Consider the following 22,892-nt stretch of genomic DNA (forward strand, 5'->3'; position numbering starts at 1 on the left):
ACTCCCGATATTTCGACACTGTTGCAAGTGCCATGATCACAGGATGACTGATGAGATAGGAGTGGAGTCCTAACTGCTTACCTAACCTGAAGATTTGACAGGTCCGGGTTTTTTACAGAAGCGACTGCCTGTCTAACCTTCCAACCCCCGAAGGGAAAAAACCAGCCCAATACAGATTAGGTCACGCACCTCCGAAAATGCATAAGGTATATAAAAGAAAGTCTAGTTTTATAGAATGTAAAATATAATTAACACTTTCAAGGTCATAAAGATTACGTGCCATACAATTATGAATGAGAAGTCAAAACCCGTGGTCTGTGCCCGTGAAAGTGTTAATATACTAACCGCAATACAAATAAAAAATATACAAGCGGTAAATGTGAGAAAGACAAGGAAAGTTCAATCAAATTATTTAATAATAGCATTCAATTTTGCTTGGCTCTCAAATACTTGTTCACCACTTGTTTATCTTATTGGTAACGCAGTTCGTAAATTTATAAGTATTATTTATGTTGACAGCATTGATGGTCTAGTGGTTAGAGCGTTAGCCTCACGAACTGGAGGTCCGGGTAGGGACTTTGCACGCTTGAATCACCAGCTTCGGAGGGCACGTGAAGCCGTTGGTACCGGCGCTTAGCTGTAAAAACCTAGTGGTGGAGTATGCTCCATACCCCCTTCAGTTGATTGAGGGGTGGCCTGTGCCCAGGAGTGGGACGTGTATAGGCTGTTTATGTATTATGTATGTATTTTATCTAGTCAATGCAAAACGCATGCCCTAGTTTATTTGCAGCTTTAATGGTCTCGATTCGGGCAACCACCACAACTTAATTTGAGACGACAAAACCTAGCCCCATCCCTTTCTTGCACGTATTGGAAGTGAGGGATGGCACTAATTTAAGAGCTAACAAATTCAAATTCAAGTTAAGTTTGTATCCGCCCGAATATGCACCATTAGAAACTACTAACTTAGTTCGTTTACCACAATGCGATCAGCGATGTGCCTTCTCGGGAACGTTTCCAAAGTAAGGCAGTGAGAAGGCGCAAAACTTACGAAAAAGAGCTTTTTTGCCTAACCTTTAGGCAGATAAGACCAGAGTACGAGCATTAATATGTATACACTTTGGTACCATGTCACATTAACTTTTTTGACAAATCGAACTGTAAGTCTCACTAAATGTCAAATATGTTAGTGCGACAGAGTCCTAAAGTGGGTACATTATATTGCTCATGACTGTACAAGAAAGAACAATTTAAAAAGAAAAGAGTTTTTACAACGAGAACATTCCCTGGAACGCAACATCACTGAATGAAATGTTTACGAAATACATTGCCATTACTGTACGGTCACGAGTACTAATACGCATACACTTTGAAACCATGTCACATTCAACTTTTTGACAAATTGAACCGTAAGTCTCATTAAATGTCAAACATGATAGCGCGACAGGGTTCTAAAGTGGGTGCATGATATTGCTCATGACTGTACGCGCACCTTAAAAAAATAATATAAATCCGCGTATTTCAAATATAATCTGTGCAAATCGAAATAAATATCATAAAAAATATCATCGGCATAATTCTTTTGATTCTCGGAAAATATGTTCACATAATTTAATAGTTTATTGTAAACAAGACAAGAAATAGAAAATGAATATCAAACTGAAGACATAAAAAAAACTGAAGATTATCTGCATACTATATATTGGTTCACTGTTTGTCGTAAACATAATAATTATCGTTCATATTCATATGAAGAAAGATGAAACGAACCATTTTGAAACTTAAGTCCTGACAAAAACAGGTGAGATATTAATTAAGCCTCCGAAATCACTGGTATTTAATTTATTGTGTCATAGGAACTCCGAAATCAGACAAATTTCCAACGGAAGGCCGCACGTCCGTGCGCTTTAAATTCAGGCAGATAGTGAACTTTACTTGTATGAAGATAAGCTACTGTTTGTTTTTACCATTTCAAATATGTTAAGACTAGATAGAAAAAGTTGTGTCTTCCATAAACGCATCAACTACATACAAGACATGATTCTAACAGAAAATCACGTGAACATCCTTATGTCCCTTATTCCATTATCGGCTTATCAGGACTTGAGTAATTTAAAAAACTCAAGAATAATTTCAAATAATATCAGTTCATCAGAAAACACACCAAGCACAGTTAACTTGCCAAGTCATCTGTTCGTGCCGTGGATGACACAGGTTGCTCCAGCAAAGCCTATGGCCTTATTAAAGAGATCGGACTTCGCCTTAGGGAAAGGGGTTGCGACCTCCGTTCGGGGACGTATGGTCACGAGTACTAATATGTATACACTTTGACACTCTGTCACATTAACTTTTTTGACAAATTAAACCGTAAGTTTCATTAAATGTCAAGTATGATAGTGCGACAGGGTTCTAAAGTGGGTACATGATATTACTCATGACTGTACCTGGTGGAGAGGCCGTGTCAATTCAGCGTGGCAATGCTGCACGTTTGCCCCAAGGACAATTAGAAGGGGTTTACTCGAAGATTAGGTCGACCCCTCCCTTTTCTAACGTTTTAAAATTTATATTGTCAATAACATTTTACATGTAACAAATAATATTGCGTTACCGACAAGAAATCTATTGTTGGTTGCTTGAGGCCTGCAGTTAGTTTCTTGGGGCCTAAACTTGGTTACTTGAGGCCTAAAGATAGTCGAGGCCTGCATTATGGTTACCCACAGTTAGTTGTGTGAGGCCTATGCTGGGTTACCTTCAGCCTACAGCTGGTTGTCTTCTCTCTCTACGTCCGTTGCTTCTACGCCGCGATACAGCGGGTTCTTGCCTTTGACAGGGAAAGGATGTGCCTCTGTGTTGAACACCCACTCTTCGAGAGGTAGGAGAGTGTCGTCCGAAAACAGGAGGTATAGATACTGAAAACAAATACGTTACATTAATTAGTACTTTATTGGGGTTGCTAGCGACCTCCGTGGTCCAGGGGTTGAGCGTTGGGCTCACGATCCGGAGATCCCGGGTTCGATTCCCGGTGGGGACATATCACAAAAATACTTTACATACACTGGCTGATCACCATTGTCCGAAAGTAAGATGATCCGTGCTTCGGTAGGCACGTTAAGCCGTTGGTCCCGGTTACTACTTACATGATGTAATTAAGTAGTCGTTACATGAGTCATGTCAGGGGCCTTTGGCGGCTCAATAGTAACCCTGACACCAGGGTTGATGAGGTTTGGTTCTTATATAAAAACAGGGACTTGAGCATGATCTTGTGGGCAGTTTTGGCTAAGATTAGTTTATTAATACCACCCTAAAATAGAAGAAAAAACACGTACCTTGAGCGTCTCTGCGAGGAAGAAGCTCTGCTGCACGTCGTCTCCCTGCGGGGTCTGGTGGTATACGTTCAGGAGCCCCGTGTACCCGCCGTCCACGCGACAGTGCTTCTCTAGCGCCTGTTGATATACCAATAAATATATAATGACAGTCAGTTTTCTTCTTCTCCTAGAGAATGCTACACCGACAAGATGCGTATTTTATTCGGTCGGGTTATTCATTCATTTTTAAAACAGTTGACAATCATCCGTCCCTTTCCTTTTCGGCGGATAAGAAAATGAAGGGTATAACTTAAAACAAAATTAGGTGTCTGCAGGAATCGGGGCCAATATGTCTATAAAATTAAATGAGTCATTGTATTCAGAGAGAATACGACTTAGACGGCCTCGCCCTCAAAATTAATGTTTCTCTCTTTCTTTCTTCCTCGCCGGCCGGCGTTTGTGCGGCAGCGCATGGCAGTCATAACTTTTGAAATATTTGTCCAAACTCATCGTCACTTATTTCCCCGCGCTCTTGTCAGTGTAGTCATTCTCCATGCTACTTTTTAGAGAAAGACGGGGCAGTGGTTTCCCTCTTGCCTTCCGCCCCGCAGTTCTCTGTCTGATGCGAGTGTGATGGCGCCCAGAGTAGTCTTTTACAAAGCCGTACTAGGACTCCTGTCCTCCGCCTCTGAATAGTACAGACAGTTACTGCTGCCCTCTGTCAGGTTGCCCCAAATTACTTAGTGTGAAATAAAAAGTGTGTGTATGTCAACTGTACAAACCTCGACAGCCTCCCAGCCCCAGTCGCGGTACTTCTCGTCCTTGGTTAGCCTCCACAGGATAAAGTAGCTCTCGAACGTCTCCGGTCGCAGCAGGTACACCTTCTCGTTGCTCTTCTGCGCACGCGCCTCCACCGCGCCCGAGAACCTACAAGTTACAAGGGTTGTTTAGAGTATGACGTGACTTGTGAATATGTCTATGACCCTGTGCCGAGGTTTTTCTTGCAGCTACCTTTCCCCAGTTATACAGGTTGTGAGAAGTTTTAGGCGGATGAGACCAGATATCTTCCATATCCTCATTGAGTGTGACCAGAACGACGCTGAAAGAGCTACGCTTTTTCTGCAGAATGATTAAAACACATAATACCGGGTTCTTACCGCGTTATTATCACGGATATGAGACTCCCGATATTTCAACACGGTCGCAAGTGCCATGATCACGAGACGACTAATGAAATTGGGTGGGATTGGAGTGGAGGTATTATGTGTTTTAATTAGACGATAACCGCGTAAGCCTCAAACAATGTAGAATAATTATTATTCGGTCCCGGGTTCAAATCCCGGTGGGGTCACAAAAGTCACTTTGTAAACCGTGGTTTGGTTGGGACATTGCAGGTAGACACATCCGATTGTCCGAAAATAAAATTTTCCTTGCTTTCGAAGGCACGTTAAGCCGTTGGTCCTTGTTACTACTTACGTATATTAGTAAGTAGTCGTTACATGAGTTTTTTGGTGGCTGAATAACAGCACTGACACCAGGGTTGATGAGGTTGGTAATCCTCACAACCCACACGAGGGAAGAAGACCGTGTAGTAGCGTAGTTACCTGAAGGCTTCAGGTCCGAGTTTGGTGTCTGAGCGGGCGTAGCTCTCATGGCAGGTGTGCGTCAGCTTCTTGGCCACGTCCATGTACCGATCTGATAGGGTGTTCTCAAGAGTCGTTGACGCCAGTGCGAACATACCCCCTGGAACGAACGAGTGCAGTAGTTTTAGGCAGGCATTTTTTCATTATGTAAAAATTGACGATTTAAAGTGTAACTATGTTACCTATTGAATAAAGATATTTTTGAAATTGAATTTTAGTGTAATAATAAGTCCGACATTTTATCACGTTTTTCTATGACGTCACTGTGTGCTTTTTCAATCAATCAATAATATTTTATTGCACAAAGACATATACAAAGGATTCCTTTGTATATGTCTTTTGCTAAACAGCAATTTCAAAACTTCATATTCAAATTATTATTTTTTAATTTGCTTTTTCATATAAATTCCATAGGATTTTCATGTTTTGACGTTTAGGAAAAGTAACTGATCTTTTAAATCAATAAGGGTATACACAGGGTATACATTACAAGTTATTTAATAACTAGAGGAACACATTCAATACCAGACATTTTTATCATTTAGGTAATCATTAATCTTATAATAAGCTTTAGACGAAATGCTTCAATGTGGCTTTTTTAAACCCCCAGGTGGTCAACGTAACTCATTAAACTTCGTCAATGCAATTTTTAGTGTGTAAACTGTTACACTAGTAACCTAATGAACTTAAGATAGTCGTATCAACTATTGCCACAAATATAAACACAATTCTCAAGTCAAAGGTCACCTTTGATAAAATACTAACCCTATTCATTATATTAATATTAAAATAGTATCCTTTACATACATATTCATTCAAACACATCCTCTCTCACACACACTCAAGCGTATTTATACTTTTATTTGATTTTATAGTTGCTATATATTTAATGTTCTCGTTGACAGGTAAGTACTATGAACTTGACTGTGTCAGTTACTTAGTGAATACTTATATCAAATAAAGAACTTTGAAAAACAGACAAAAAAACAAATAGTAAGTACTTTAAGACTCACCAGCAAAGCACGACAAATGGTCCATCTTCTCCTCGAATATCCGTCCATACTTCAGCTCAGCGAGGTACGAGAGCCCTGAGGGTGACACCCGTAGCATCTTGTCCAAGGCAGCCTGCATGGCCGTGTCGAACATAACGCGTGCCGCCTCGTCTGCCTGCCCCGATACGAGCCACGACTTGAGCAGGTACTCGTAGAACGAATCGCCTAACCCGCCGAGGGACATATGTCCTGGAATGGGAGAAATAGTTATGGTTATGGTCGCCTGCAGCTCCAACATGCGCAAAGTGATAAAATCATCGATCGATTGAATTTTTGTCTTAATCGGCTACTCTAGCCATAGAGGCGGCCAATCAGCTCGCGACACCAAACACTTCAAAACCCCGATACCGACCCCGCCTGCGTGGTCGACGATTTCCCTCATTCAGCGCCTATCGACCCACCAGAGTCGATTAATTCTTTCAAATATTCTTCCTCTCAGACGACGCCCTGAGCCGAGGTTCGCGCCCAACTGGGCACCCTCAGGCCTGTTGTCTTAAATTTTGTACCGGTTGAGAGTTCTCAGCGCTCCCCATTTGTCCGGCCAAGTAGTTAATGCCATCTGCGGCAAATCTACAATACGTGACGTCAAAAAAAAATGTCTCTTCTGTCCTCAATAATGGTCAATATTTCGGTCAATAGCCTCTTTTCCCTTACTCTTACTAGCACTTAGTAACTCTTTCAGTCCAACTTATTCTTTCCATCCTCCTCCAACACCCAAAGGCCTCGAGTCTCTCAAATCTACAATAAGTCACATACAAAGAACGGTACTCACTCTGGCCCCACTGTCCCGTCCGCGGGTTGATGAAGTTCGGGTACAAGTCGCCAGGTTTCTCGATCGTGCGTAACGTCTCGCGAATCCGGTCCACTTTCTTCTTGTAAACTGGAATTCAAACATTTATATTAATTTTATTACGAAAGTAAGGTATCTGCTGTTGATCGGGAAGTGACAGAACGAGGTAAGAATTCAATGAATAAAAAAAAATTACGTAAATGCGTAATTGATTGCACGGTATCCTCTCTTGCAAATGACGATTCTGAGTGATATAAAAGGATAGATGCTTCAACCCTTAGGAGACATGCGCATCAAAATCATTCATTCAACGTAATTATTAATTATCATGGATGAACTTCTACTACAGGTATATTTTTTACTTAAAAGGAGTAACCAAAAAAATATTTGTTAAAGTGTAACAGGTTAGGAAATAAACAATTTCTATTTTTTATTTATTATATAACTTGATGAAGGTCAATTTAACATTTTTGAATCTTACGTCATTTCGCAAGGTGTTTTGGCTGAGAAGAAGAAATGACAAGAAACTGCAAGACATCTTTTAAATCAATTTAGGTAATGTAATAACTAGAGAAACATATTATTCCAGGCATTTTTTATGATTTATAATAAACTTTATTACGTAAAGTATGCTGAATATACGTATACAGTATTATTCGGAGGCGGAGGACAGGAGTCCTAGTACGTCTTTGAAATATACTACTCTGGGCGCCATCCCACTAGCGTCAGACAAAGGGAAATCACTGCCCTGTTTCCCTAAAAAAGTAGCATGGCAAATGCTACACCGACGAAATCGTGGCTCTTAAATTAGTGACGATGATGCTGATCATGAGCTTTAAATTTATTTTTTGTTTATACTGTAACTGCCGTAAAGCCACCAATGATTGACCATGCGATCCAATCTAGCTGGCAGAAGCGCATAAGTCCCCTGAGACTCCGCTTACACGATAAGGATAGTAAAAGATGGGAGCTGAATAAATACGATTATCTTCTGCATGCATTAATTATTAATTGTAAACAACGTCAATTAGTTCGGTTACCGTATCCGCGGTTTCCTCTATCCGGGTTGTAGCTGAAAATCAGCGATTTGCTCGAAAGGGCAAATACTTGCGCTGAGCTATGACCGTTTTGCGCTGCTGCAGCACACATACATACCTGGTGTGCGTTAAACATTTTGTATGTGGTGTGTATTGTTGTTGATTTGTATTGTATGCATGTGTGTCTGTAGACCAAATAAATCATTTATCTATCTATCTATCTATCTACTGACCGTCACGTCCCGTGACGTCACTGAGGTATGTGAACTCCATGTGCAGGGTGCCTAGCTCCGACAGTATGCTGTTTGGACCCGCCCAGTGGTACTGTCTGCTTGCCTGAAACATTTCAACACAAAATATAAATACTCGTATAATGTTGCGATGGAGGTGGTGACTGCGAAAACGGATACCCCCAAGAAAGCGCATTACACCTTCAAAACTTCAGGACATTATAAATAAACTACTTTTAATTATTTGATTTGCAAATTTCTGACGATGGCATGTTAATCTCCAAAGGATAATGTCAAGCTATCGACTAGAGGTAGGGTAAGACTATTTGGTGAAAGCGTAAGGTTGCGAAGGTTACTAATGCTGACTGGATTGACTACAGTGAGCGAGAGATCTTCAGCGTCTTCCCTCTTGCTTGCTTGCTCTGGTAGTAGTAGGAACTGCAGGACGTTCCTTGGTGGACGGGCTGACAAGCGCGTATCGCAAGCCCGTGAGGGTCTCGAAGGCAGGCAGCAGAGCGTCGGTCACCTCAGCCGCCTTATTACACGCTGTATATATAGTCAGTGGAAGGACGTAACTTTGAGGAAGGGTTGATAAGCACGTATAGCAAGCTCGTGAAAGTCTCAAAGGCAGGACGCAGGTAGCTTTGTAATACGCTGCCTGTATAGTTAGTGGAAGCACGTACCTTGGTGGAAGGGTTGATAAGCGCGTATCGCAAGCCCGTGGGAGTCTCGAAGGCGGGCAGCAGAGCGTCGGCCACCTCGGCCGCTTTGTTACACGCTGTCTATATAGTCAGTGGAAGGACGTACCTTGATAGACGGGTTGACAAGCGCGTATGGCAAGTTCGTGAATCTCAAAGGCAGGACGCAGGTAGCTTTGTAATACGCTGCCTGTATAGTTAGTGGAAGCACGTACCTTGGTGGAAGGGTTGATAAGCGCGTATGGCAAGCCCGTGGGAGTCTCGAAGGCGGGCAGCAGAGCGTCGGCCACCTCGGCCGCCTTGTCCTTGAACACGCTGTCTCCGGTGAGCGAGTAGCAGGAGAGCAGTCCACCCACGAAGCGGATTGTTGTTTCGAATACTGACAGCTCTGAGTCCTGGAAAAGTGAAGATATTCCTTTGTTAAGTGGTTAAGAAAATGCGGCTCAGTTTACATTATAACCAAGTACACCTTCCACCAGCATAACGAAGTGGGTAGCCGCTGGTCGTTAGTTACATCGTTATCGTACTAAATCGCATCCAAAGTATGCCGGTAAATAATAACATTTATTAAGGAGTTGTTCCTTGACTTGGGTGGTCTAACTAGACGAATACTTCTTCTATAAAGTTTATTCCCTTGTTCTAACCTTGTACTGGAGCAGTGTGGAGTATGCTCCATACCTACGGTTGATTGAGGGGAGGCCTGGGCCCAGCTGTAGAACTTATATCTATAGGCTGTTTTGTTAACATATGTATGTCCTAACTACAAACACGCCCCTTCACGTATGAGTAGGACGTTACTTCCATTCCTGAAAAGTTAGTGAGCAAAGCCTCAGATTTCACAGTGTCTGACAATTGAAGTCTAGTCTAATAAATTTGTACTTTAATGTCTTATATCAAACTATCAGAGATGTCCAACAATGCCCAAGTTACCACATACCACAGCACACAGACAACACAATATCTACAATCTACAAAACGTTGACAAACTGTGGAATTTAATATGCGTATCCGGGGTAATTTCATTATGCTGTAGCAGTTAGCGTGTTATATTAATTTGACACAAACAATTTGATGTCATTAAACCTGAGAGTAGTGGTGGATTACGAGATGCGAGCCATAAACCAACAAGTTTGTTGGCGTCCATTTCTGCTGCCTGCAACTATTATTGGAGCAGTTTCCGGTGAAACACGTTCCGAAGCGCTAGACAGAATGTATACATCAACCCTATGTGAAATATCTAGGTGTAATATCTATTGGGATTGTCAGAGCCACAAGATAACAAACCTCCCCATTCGCTCTGCAGTAACCCCGATAGTTGGGCCCTTTTCTGCAGGGGGTTCATTTCGTTACAGCCCCACTTGGGTTTATTTTTGGTTTATTCAAAGTAATAAAACAATCATAAAACGGTGTCTCATAAACCTATCGACAGGTTTTAACTAATACTGAAGTGTAGTGATAGTCAATAGTCTCGGCTGTTTTTCGTGCTTTCGAAGCACCTTGGAGCCCGAAATGAAAGCTAATAGATCCGTCACCAGCCCAGAACTACTTACATAAAGTCTACCGAGTGGAAAGAGCCACGAATCTACAAATCCGTGACAAATCAACACGCGGTTACTCTTGATAAAATGGATATTATACTTACAACATCGTTAATATTGAGATGCTGCGCGACCCAGTCGCGGCCCTCCCGGAACTCGTCCATGAGCCCCATGAGGTAGAGGGTGTCGAGGCCGTCCACGATGGTGGCGCCCAGGTCCCCCCCGCCGAACACTCCCGACAGGTGGGCCCTCTTCGACATGGGCTTTAACTCGTTCTTGCCCCACGCGTACAGCTTGTAGTTGTTCCATGCATGACGCATCATCTGGAAGAAACGTGAGGATTAGAATCGGAGTTTTATGGTGTCAATTTTTTTAATAGGTATTTGGAAAGAAGTCGGCATCGGGGTCCTAGTATTTGCTGTCACGAGCTGATTGGCCCCTCCTAATTTGTCAGTTTTTTTTTTATATAAAATAGGAAGCAAACGAGCTGTAAAAAGCCGGACCTGACAAATCTTTAGGTTAGGTAAGCGGACCCTGTGAAAAATGGGATGACGCTAGGGAGATGATGATGATGAGGGAGCAAACGAGCAGATAGATCGCCTGACGGTAAGCAATTACCGTCGCCCATAGACACCCGTAACACTAGAGGGGTCACAAGTGCGTTGCTGGCCTTTTAGATGGCAGTATGCTCTGTCTTTGGAGGTTTAAAGGTCGTATCGATCCGGAAATACCGCAGCAATCCATTCCACAGTTTAGACAGGAAGTTTCTGGAGAAAATCACATTTGTGAACTGCCAATGCTCAAGTGGTGAGGATGGAAAAGCTGTCGTGAAGAACGAAGACGGACGGATGCAGAAGGGCTCAATCCGAACAATTCCCCCGAACACTCCCTGTAGTCCCTGTTATACAAGTGATAGACAATGCAGAGCGAAGCTACATCTTTTTAGACGTTGATTGATAAATCTAGGTACTTTAAGCTGTGCGCAATAGGATCGAACAGTGCGTAAGGAATTCTTATTTTATAAGGATTCCTTTACAACTATATTCGCGACATCGGGATATCCAGACGTCCAAATTTCGTTGCGATTCCCCCCACGTTGACTCACAGATTAGATAAATACTCCCTTTAGCAGGATAAACACACATTTTAGCAGATAACATAATTATCTTAAGATTAATATGATGACAAGCAAATGGTTTTGCCGTAACTAAGGAATTTATCTATTGGGAAATTCCTTGTTTGGCGGCGAGGGTGTGCTGTCACCAAAGGATGTTTTCGGGGTACCGAACACAGCATAGTATCCTAATTCATAATAAGCCTAGGGGCTAAAATGGCCACATCGAAGCAATTCATCTAAGAAAGCAATATTGCTATTTGACATTTGATTGCATTGCGCACTTACTTTCATATGCGCAAATGTCAAATTGCAATATTGCTTTTTTAGATGAATTGCTTCGATGCGGCCATTTTAACCCCCCACAACTACTCACATTAAATTCTGTAAACATAGGAAAGCTTAAGAATTGTAACATTTGTAACGTATTAACGAAGGGAACAAAAATAAATTTCGCGCAAAACAAATAACCAACAACTGCAGTTTTGGCGCGGAAATTCTTTAACTTGTCACATATATTCGGAAGTTCCACCTCCGTAGCCACAGGACGTAATAGCAAATACAAAATGAACACAACATTTGGCAGTTTGTAAACAAATATTTTCATACCGTTCGTCTTCTGTGGCGTCAAAGGGAGGGACGGTCTTTAAAAGAACCCTGAACAAGTTTTAATCTTGGCTCGGACGGGACACGGGTAGGGATGTCCAGAGGTGGAAAAATATTAAATCAGCTATACTAGGTACATACTGAGTTAGTACCATCAAAATCTATTATAAAGTTCCAACCGACATAAATATTTGTAAAAACAACTTCAACTATGAAAACAAACTTACTGACTGCGAATTTTATAAAATTAATGATATTTAACTTAATTATTTGAGCATATTTTGATTTTTGACATTGCATACAATAAGTATAATTTAAACAACATTCAACACGTCAAATATTTCAGTAATTTATCAAAAAAAGGACGGCCTCCGTGGTCCAGAAGTTGAGCGTTGGGCTCACGATCCGGAGGTTCGAATCTCGGTGGGGACATATAACAAAAATCGCTTTGTGATCCCTAGTTTGGTTAGGACATTACAGGCTGATCACCTGAATGTCCGAAAGTAAGACGATCCGTGCTTCGGAAGGCACGTTAAGCCGTTGGTCCCGGTTACTACTTACTGATGTATGTACGTAGTCGTTACTTGAGTGATGTCAGGGGCCGTTGGCGGCTCAATAGTAACCCTGACACCAGGGTTGATGAGGTTGGTAATCCACCTCACAACCCACAAGATAGAAGTAGAATACTAATATATATCACATCAATGTCTCTTGCACTATGTTCCTACGAATCACAATAACATAACACTAAAAAACTAGATAGAAAAATAGGTTAAGTAATCCCTGAAAAGTCGTGTTTCCGGATTCACTTTTGTCCCTTAACCAGCGCTTATCGCCCTGAGCCGAGGTTCGCGCCCAACTGGGCACCCCCAGACCTGTTGTCTTAAACGTTGTACCGGATGAGAGCCTTCAGCGCTCCCCATTTGTCCGGCCAAGTAGTTAATGCCATCTGCGGCAAATCTACAATAAGTCACGTCAAATAAAAAATAAGGATTTACTTTTAGTCGGATTTTTTTGCAAGCAAATAAATAACAAGATAGCGATGCAATAAAAATTCTGGAATTAGGAATTTTTAATCAGACAAATCGAAACATGTCATGAAAACTATCTAATCGATTCCCAAAGAAATAATCTATCTTTCTGGGAATCATTAGATAAATAGGTTCTTTATCGCGGTTTGGCGCACGTGATAGATTATTTCTATCTTCCGTTTAACTACTTTGGCACTCCACCTGCGTGCAATATTTTATTAAACAGAATTTAAACCAATTTAGCTCCTTTTTCCCTCGTATGGTCACTATTGAGCTGCCAAAGGTCTCAAAACAGCTACATACATACTTAAGTATCTTATGTGTTTGATACACATTCATGCAAAAAAAGAAAAAAGGTGGAAAGGAAGAATCCTAACCACTTGCGCTGTCTCCATACCCTAAAAATAGCCCAGCTCAAAGAATAAGGGAAACACTTACGTGATCAGCTTCTTCACTCTTTTAACCAGGCCTGGTTTTTGTTGACAGCACAAGCAATCACAGCAGTCTATTTATTATTATTCACAAAAATACTTACTTAAGTATGTATGTAGCTGTTTTGAGACCTTTGGCAGCTCAATAGTGACCATACGAGGGAAAAAGGAGCTAAATTGGTTTAAATTCTGTTTAATTACTTAAGTATGTAGCTCGTAACGCGTCCCCCGAAGCACGCATCATCTTGGGACTATTAGGTGAGCCTGCAATGTCCTAACCAAAATTGGGTAATTTTTGCGATATATCCTCACTGGGATTTGAACCCAGGTCCACAGTTAAGTGAGCCTAGTTGTCAACCACTAACCAACCAAACAAGCTTAACGGCTGATACAACAAACTAAAACAAAACCACTAAAGAAGTCCAACTAGACAAATCCCGTAAATCCAAGCAGTAGTCCCGTCCCGTGTCGTCCCGTCCCAATAAAGTCCCGTTCGCGCCACCCCTACTGTCGCTAATGAAAGGATATCGGACTTTCGTCGAGGCCATTAATTATTATTAGTCGCCGCAGACTCTTTCCAATGACTTGGAAAAACTGCGCGGACTTTACCAATTAAGGTTTAAAAGCCGAGATGGGACTTTATGTCGCAGAGCCGGGCGCGGGGGATAATCAAAAAGTCCCAAGATGGTCTTTTCGGACGTTAGCAACGTTTTATTGAAATGTACCTACTTACTTTTCGCCGAAAAGCGGAATGAAGATTAACTGATAATGACGGGCAAAGATGTCGTGTATCAATTAGTATTCTAAGATTGTACACCGATACAAGGAAAGGTATCTAAATGGAAAGATAAACCATTTGAACGTTTCATATTTACTTTCCGGAATTCATATTTATTTTTGAATTTGGATTCCGGAAATCAAATATGAAATGTTCAAATGATTCTTTGTTCAGTAGTTAACATAGTTACACTTTGAATCGTAGTTTTTTACATAACGAACGTCTCATCCGCCTAAAACTACTGCAGCTTCTCACAAGACTCACAACCTGTATGTATAACCGAGGCAAGAAAAACCTCGGCACAGGGTCCTAGATTCTTAAAGAAAACACAAAATATTGTTGTACAATTCAGTAATTTAGCTGCCTAAGATCGGTTCCCAATGAAAATGATTCAACATGCACAGACATACAATATAATTTACCAACATTTAATATCCATCCTAAAACTTTAAGTTCAATATTGTGCGTGGCTGCAACGTTGTTATGTTCTCGTTAGTTATATATCTGTCTATCCCGATAGGTAAAAGACACTCCTCAACAATACTGTTTTTTTTTTACTTGTATCACAATGGCCCCGATTCCTGCAGACACCATCTAATTTTATTTTAAGTTATATCTATCATTTTCTTATCCGCCGAAAAGGAAAGGGCGGATGTTTGACAGCTGTTAATTTTATAATAAATGAATAACCCGAACGAATCAAACAGGTATCTCGCTGGTATGCAACCCGTTTGACGTGTGCTGTCAACTTAATTCTGTCGGGTTATTGGCCAATGTAAAATTTTTAGAGAGATGTTTTATATTTGCGCCTAAAATTGACGTGTGTTCCATAAATTTTATGCCTGTTGATTACCTATCACTTTCTTTTTCAGCGGATAAGAAAATGACAGGTATAACTTAAAGTAAAATTAGTTGGTGTTTATAGGAATTAGCACCACTATCTGAATACCTTAGTAACATAGAGTTGTGTTTGAGCTATATCTTCTGTGTGCGATTCAATGGTTGATATGGTTGAAGTGTCAAAGCGGTTTGCAGGTTTGGCTATGGGTTGTTTAGGGAATCTCCTGGTTCTCACCACCTCCTCTTCGTCCACATCCACGTCAGCCAAGAAGACTATCAGAAAAGTCACCACGGCGAATGATAGAGCTGCGGAGATTAAGCGGAGCTGATGAACGGACGTAATTTGTTATATTACATTTGTTACCATCGATTTGGTACATATGTAAATAGGTAAAACATTAACATAACATAGCAACACGCCTGTATTCTCGAAAGGGTAGGCAGAGGTACACCTAAACGGCCTCCGTGGTCTAGTGGTTGAGCGTTGGGCTCACGATCCGGAGGTCCTGGGTTCGATTCCCGGTGGGGACATATCACAAAAATTACTTTGTGGTCCCTAGTTTGGTTAGGACGTTACAGGCTGATCACCTGATTGTCCGAAAGTAAGACGATCCGTGCTTCGGAAGGCACGTTAAGCCGTTGGTCCCGGTTACTACTTACTGATATAAGTACGTAGTCGTTATATGAGTCATGTCAGGGGCCTTTGGCGGCTCAATAGTAACCCTGACACCAGGGTTGATTAGGTTGGTAATTCACCTCACAACCCACACGATAGAAGAAGAAGGTACACCTACTCCTTCATATGTTTAAGACCCATGTAATTAGCGAGCCCATTACCATTAACCGGGTACAAACCCTGGGAAACAAACTTGAATTCAAACTCATGGGAGTTGAATTCAGTGGTTTAGAGTTCGAGCCGGATTCGAACCAGGGACATAACGATGTAAGTTACGCGTTTTCTGAACAGGGCTAACATGAATTTAACATCACATATATACACATATATTTTATGTATATTTGTACGCCTGCATGCAGGCCGAACACATCACAACATTGTTATTTAAATAATTTTACCACCTTTTTGTATTTTATGTGTGCAAATAAATTGATTTAATTTGATTTGATATATAGTTAGGTACTTTAATAAAATATCGATTATTTCAAAAACTATAAGTTTCTTCACAAAATAAGTATCCCATTTTAACCGTTAAAAGAAAAGATCTCAGTCGACCTGCGTATTTCGTTTTCCCAAAATCGGGAGCCAGGAAATAAAACGTTTGCCAAGTATTTAACAGGATGTTTTGGAGTTTCACAGGCTGGATTTTCCACCATACTCAACTTTCAGATTTCACATCATTTTATTTTACCTGTACTAAAAGTGAAACATCCGAACAGAAAAGAAGAAATTGACCGTTTCATAATAAAAATTCGGAAATCCGCGACGCCTGTTGACACCATACTGACAGTCATAAGTTTGTTTTTTCTCGTTATGGTTTTCCCCGAAGGGCAAGGCAAAGGGAACTATGCCTATACAGCCGTGTCTTAAGTACATTGTTTTAAGTTTACGCGGTTATTATCATAATTAAAACACATAATAACGAATTCTTACCGCGTTCAAAAGGTATGAGACTCCCGAAATTCTTAAGTATTTTTTTCATGATAATTAATGAAATGATGAAAGGTGATGATGATGAATGATGAAACCTAAGCCCCCACCCTCGGAGCAAACTCCTACTCCGAACCCAAAACGAAAGAAAACCAAAAAAGTCCGCATAAACTTTCGAGTTATAAAGCGGCTCGTTGGAACGAAGCGTAAATAGATAGGTACACTTTATTGAATATTCCGATATAATAACACTATCGCGAATCTTTTCCGACTAACTTGATGCGATCATCAACCACAAAACACCACTTCGTATTAATTATTTAGATTATTCAATGAAGAAAGCAACCGTCCCGTTTCCGTTTCCGCCAAAAAGTCCTGACAGTCATTAGACACATGAGGGCGCGTCATATTGCCAATGTAGTTTAAAGAGGCTTCACACATAGAGTTCACATATCAACTAAAAAAAAAAAAAACACGTTTTACCCAGAGATTTAGGATGGATACGCGAAAAAGTTCCAAATCTATGGTTTTGGTACACACATCAAGGACCAATTGACACACATGTTTACCAACTTACGTTCATAATAACTACTGGAGTAGACAAATATACTTATGTAACGAGAATAAATCAGTCATACTCGCTGTTGAACTTGAAGTATAGAATAAAGGGTATTAAGTACTAAATAAATAGCATACTATATAAAATACATAACAATAAATCATCATCATTAAAGTTTGCATTTCATTATACAGGGAGGCACAGAGGTTCACGTTGAATATAAAAAAATAGATAGAGGGTTTCATTGGCTACCAGCAACACCCCCATTTATGCGATATGACCCATTTTGTACCTCTTTATAAAACTTTGTACCTTACTTCAGAAATCTTTATTTTGTCGCTATCTCTTTTTTAATAATTCTTTTATTTTTACTTCATACCTATTCCTAAGAAAGGACTACTAGCTTCTTCTTCTTTGCGAGTCGATGGCGATCGATACTAAATTTTTGCTGACCAATAATTGGCCACGCTTACGGCATTGTCGGTGGCTTCGTAAAGGTCTTTAATAGTGCAGGTGTTAGGGCACTTACTACTTACTACTACTAGCTGAAAAAAATATAAACAGCCAAATCAGCTCTCTCTCTCTTTCTCACACTCACTAACAAGGACTACTCGTGTCCGGTAATGTGTATCCTCAAATGTACACAGGCAACACATTTTCCAAAAAAATGTATTTATTTATTTCAAATTTGGAAACAAACAGCTTAAATAACAATTTGTTAAATGCAAATAGTTTGTATATTAGCCAATGAAGTCTCCACTTATAACTAATACATGCACCACTGAGAAGTAGACAGAAGTAATAAATAAATCTAATAAATTAAAATTACGATTATTTAAAACAAATAAAAAATATTTATTAAAAAAAATATTAATAAGAGTAATAAATTAATAATTAACAATAACTGAGTAATACAAAAAAGAAAAGTTGATGTTACATCTGTTCTAACGCTTTGAGGGCTGATACAAATTTATTGTGCTTAAGAAATATATTAGAAAATGGTATAAAATGGGTCATATCTCCTGAACTGTAAATAATCGCTGAACATATATGGGAGTGTTTCTGGTAGCCAATGAGCCCCTCTATCTATTTTTTCATCTTAAACGTGAACCGCTGGGGGCCACCCTGTATAACTTCTTGGTTACGTTAGCTTCGTAATTAAATCGGTTAGGTTAAGTAAGTATGCTGATAACAAAAGACCAGACCCGCATTAAAAAATATAACTATAATAACTTTCATGTGTCTGAAAAGTAAAATTCTTTATTTATTATTATTAAGGCCTTAAATAACACTGGTATAAATGCAATGTCCTTCAAAATTGCATAAGCAATTTTACTGCAGGATCAGAGTCACACTAAGACATGGTTAAATTACAAAAAATAAGAAATAGGTAAGTACATACCTGCTACATTAAATATAATAAATATTGTGAGTTTTATTCTTATGGGTTATAATTATTTATGACATATATTATGCGAATGACATTATACGGTATTTATTTATAGAAATATAAATTATGCGGATTTATAACAAGCAGGTTTTATTCGAAATTAAAATACATTATTTAACGAATATTTTTTTAATGTAGACCCCAGAGAGAGGTTTAAAAAATAACAATATCTTTTATTAAAACAGATTATCATACCCGAACAGTGTGAAGTCGTTTTTGGAACGTGGCGTTTCTCTTCTCATAAGCGGCATCGAGGGTCTGCGCCCTTTTCATGGGGGCCAAGGTATCCCTGGGTAACCTTCGGGATCCCACCAGGGCCACTCGACCCATGTCTGCCATGTAGACCAGCAGAAACATCGTCAATGTGAACGTTACTGCAGCGAAGATGAAGCGGATGTACGCACGCATTTTGTTATATTACTTGTTACTGTTAATTGGTAACAAATATGTTACGTTCTATTTGTAACCTTATTATTTTTATTTGTTATTAAGAAGCTTAAATAAAATTTATATTATTAAATTATTGTATAAATTGTTACGGTCTTTTATATTATTATTTCAATTTTATTACTGTTATTTTATTAATGTATATGACAATGAGTGGATATTTTTGTTACGTTACAAAAATTCTTCAGCCAACATCTTCAGTGCTATAGTAACATTATTACAAGTCAATTCTTCTGTGTAATTCATATAACTATAGTTCGGTATTCGTTTGTCTTGTAGTATTGATAAGAGGTAATTGGTTTTCTTCAATTAAGTATTATTTTCATGAAACTCTTTGCGTTTGTAATTGAAATCTTTTATGAGTGTATTTTTATTTTTTTTTATATAACACAGTGTTGTAACATATTTCTGGTATATATTTTAAATTTAGTTTTAAGTTTCACACACAACCACATTTAAACACAACTATTTCGTTCCAACTAAACGGACAATTTAAAATAACGCGATGAAGAAACTAGTTCATAAGGGCAATGTCACACTAGCATTCTCGATAACATATCGCAATTTGGTTATTACACATTTTTTTTTTATCTTCTGTTATAAATAGCCAGTTAAAACACGATCGAAACGTAGAGATATAATACGTTTTATCGAGATTATATACCGAATATTTTTTTTATTTTCAAAAATTATGATTTAAATTGTGTAATATATAAAACAGCGACATACGAGTAATATGTGCGTTTTCTACGCGTACGCGCTTACTACTGACACAACATTCTTCAAGTTGACAAATCTGCTGTTATTTATAAACAAGTCAATACGTTTACAAACACTATTGCCGGTTAACTACATACGTATTTAAAATGAATGGTTTATACACTATTTCTTATTTAATTTTAAATCCCCATCATCTCCTTAGCGTTATCCCGTTTTCAAAGTTTCCACTTACTTAACCTGAAAATATGAGAGGTTTCTATAGATACGACTGCCTGTCTCCTTCCAACGCGGGAAGAGAAAATAAGTCATATTTTTTTCCTAGCTCACATAATTCGGCAGTACAGAATTTATCAATGTCTTTTTAAGTATAATGTATGGAAATACCCAACATTTGAATTCTCGGAATATTCAATATACGTTTTATTGCAGACGATAACATTTGACTTGATCTCTAACACTCAAAGTTTGCTACGATATGGTAAACTGTTGCCAAAGTAATTCGGTTTTAGGTACTTAATTAGTGATTACTAATAGGCTAGATCAGCGTTTCCCAAACTGTAGGTTACAGCTTTGTTTCGTCATTTGGAAAGTCCTCTATACCATGGTATAAGAAAATCAGGTATGCTTAAGTGACAGCTAACATTTCAAGGTTAGCCCAGCTGACGTCATCCCACGCTGCGTTGCCATTTCGTAAAAAAATAAATTACCCACGACCAATGTTTTTATATTTACTTTGCAAGAAAATTTTGAACTTTTAGTAAAAGGTTTACCTTCACTTTTAATGATTTTTATATATGTGACAAGTAATAGTAATTAATACATTAGTCAGTAATTATTAATTACAATTTACCTTTATTATTAATTAAAGTTAACTCGAGCTTCAGCAAACATGAAAAACAGCAGAAGTGCGGCAGCCTCAACAGTGTCCTGCCGGGTCTGCACGACAACCGCGCCGCGCGAATTATATTGAGCGCTTCGATAAACGATACGAATGCTATCTACGTAGATGGACGTTAAACGGCTATTGGTCGAAGGCCCCGATATAATTCGCGCGCGGCGCGGTTACCGTGCAGAGCCTACTGAAGGCGTTATTATACTGTACTCGCAGCTCTTGTAGCGCTGAGTATAGTTCGTCCACAGGGCGCCAGCGTACAGCGGCGTGCAAAATGCTCAAAACACCGTATTATTCACTGCCGCCGTACATCTGTCGAACCTGCGATGTTGTTGAAGAAAACTACACCAGAATGTGGTTTTCACTATAAGGCGACGATAGAAAGAAAGAAAACATTTTTTTTTTTTATTTACACGTGGGTGCCGGGTGTGTAAACTTGTATTGGGTGGCTCGTAGCCCACACAACTTTGGGAACCACTGGGTTAGATGTTGCCTATAAGTGTATCTACTTGCTTTCAAAAACGTGATACCTAGTGATAACGTTTTTTGTTAATATACCTAAAATAATAAATTGGTCACCCACAGTTAAGTAGCAGGGGCATGCATAACACATACATCATATTTTTTTGGCACTAAATCTTTATTTAAATTCATGAGTAAGTTAAATAGAAAAAAGAAAACATTTTTGTCATTTTTAGATCTGTCTTTATTTAATAAACAAAATTTCATAATTTATCTTTGACCTAGGAAACTACCCATTTACCCAGCCGATACTTTCTAAGTAGAACATCGGCTAAATAACAGTACCTAATTTGGATCTCGACGAACTGGGCACCCCCACGCCTATTATCTTAATTTTTTATAAGCCGGTGAGAGCCCTCAGCGTTCCCCATTTGTCCGGCCAAGTAGTTAAAGACAGCTGAAGTAATACAATAGAATAAGGAATAATACTACGGCAAATAGCAATACTACAATAAGTGAACAAAAAGTCAAACGATAAAAAATAAGTAATATGATCAATTAATGACAGGCTTAAAATGCTACTAGGCCAGAGCCGTTAAACCCTTTACGAAAAAAATACATACATACATACATAAACACACGCCCGTAATCCCTAATGGGGTGGGCAGAGCCACAAGTAATCAAAGACAACCTGCAGCCACTGACAAAAAAAAATCTGGTCAAAAAACAATAAAATTTGACGAAGACAAAGAATGAATTAAAAGCGTTTGACGGAGATGAACGACAGGGTCGAAGGACGGACCAGGGTAGCAGAAATTAATGAGATGTCAGCTTGCCAGCCAAACGAGGAGAGATGGGACGACTTAATTCAATCATTAGTGTTCTTTTCGTCGCGTCGCGGCCTTTTCATTTGCGAATAAGTTATTATTAATTATCACTATTAAATAGAGGAGCGAATATAATTGAGGAGCTCGGTGGCGCAGCGGTAAACGCGTTCGGTCTGCGATTGTTCAAGTTAAGCAACTTTCGCAAAGGCCGGTCATAGGATGGGTGACCACAAAAAAAGTTTTCATCTCACTTTATTGACAAATTAAACCGTACGTCTCATTCAATGACACATTTGATAGTACGACAGGGTTCTAAAGTGGGTACATGACGCTCTTGACTGTACACTCCACCAATCTAGCTGCAGGCGCAGAGCACATTAACAAAAACGTATTGTTATTGCTGCCCAGCCGGACGCAGACGCATGTCGTCGTGGCTTAAGCCTTTAAAGCCACCAGAAGGTTTAGCGGTGGCTTAACTGCCAGTTTGTATCTTAGCCACGGGATAAGTCACTGAAGATGTACTGGCTGGGTGATCAGCCTGACAAATGGGGAACACAATGCATGTTTGTTGTGAGGATCTATGTGGGCCGTTTGTGGTACTATGATGAAACACTAGATTTTTGCTTACCTATATAAAAGGCAAGGTAGGTAAATAGGAAAATGGTGTTATGCAAATACCGATATGTTTCAGAAAATTTATAAAGTGGTGTTTACCTGAAGGGCACAGCTAGATGTTATAGACCGGTGAGCATGAGACAAAGAAAACTCCCTTTGAATTTATACACTGTATAATTTTAAATATACAAATTTAATTATCCATAGGTAGGTAGAAACCC

The 22,892-nt window shown here is 39.5% G+C and overlaps 1 protein-coding gene across 2 annotated transcripts in view; it reads right to left on the reverse strand.

The window, feature by feature from the left end:
- Nucleotides 1-42: 42 nt before the first annotated feature.
- LOC126369337 (mannosyl-oligosaccharide alpha-1,2-mannosidase IA) overlaps nucleotides 43-22,892 on the reverse strand; it is a 168,204-nt gene continuing 145,354 nt past the window's right edge. Inside the window, exons 1-10 of one of the 2 annotated variants that reach the window (XM_050013687.1) lie at nucleotides 18,904-19,794; nucleotides 10,398-10,616; nucleotides 8,971-9,150; nucleotides 8,061-8,163; nucleotides 6,773-6,880; nucleotides 5,962-6,189; nucleotides 4,910-5,048; nucleotides 4,088-4,232; nucleotides 3,327-3,443; nucleotides 43-2,909 (exon numbers count right to left, since the gene is read on the reverse strand). In XM_050013687.1, coding sequence (XP_049869644.1) covers nucleotides 2,757-2,909; nucleotides 3,327-3,443; nucleotides 4,088-4,232; nucleotides 4,910-5,048; nucleotides 5,962-6,189; nucleotides 6,773-6,880; nucleotides 8,061-8,163; nucleotides 8,971-9,150; nucleotides 10,398-10,616; nucleotides 18,904-19,116 — 1,605 coding nt within the window. In that variant the 5' untranslated portion in view covers nucleotides 19,117-19,794 and the 3' untranslated portion in view covers nucleotides 43-2,756. Of the gene's footprint in view, nucleotides 2,910-3,326; nucleotides 3,444-4,087; nucleotides 4,233-4,909; nucleotides 5,049-5,961; nucleotides 6,190-6,772; nucleotides 6,881-8,060; nucleotides 8,164-8,970; nucleotides 9,151-10,397; nucleotides 10,617-18,903; nucleotides 19,795-22,892 lie in introns of those variants that run through there. The other variant, XM_050013686.1, reaches the window with a different exon arrangement.

The sequence above is a fragment of the Pectinophora gossypiella genome, chromosome 9, assembly GCF_024362695.1.
Source record: "Pectinophora gossypiella chromosome 9, ilPecGoss1.1, whole genome shotgun sequence".
Classification (NCBI taxonomy): domain Eukaryota; kingdom Metazoa; phylum Arthropoda; class Insecta; order Lepidoptera; family Gelechiidae; genus Pectinophora; species Pectinophora gossypiella.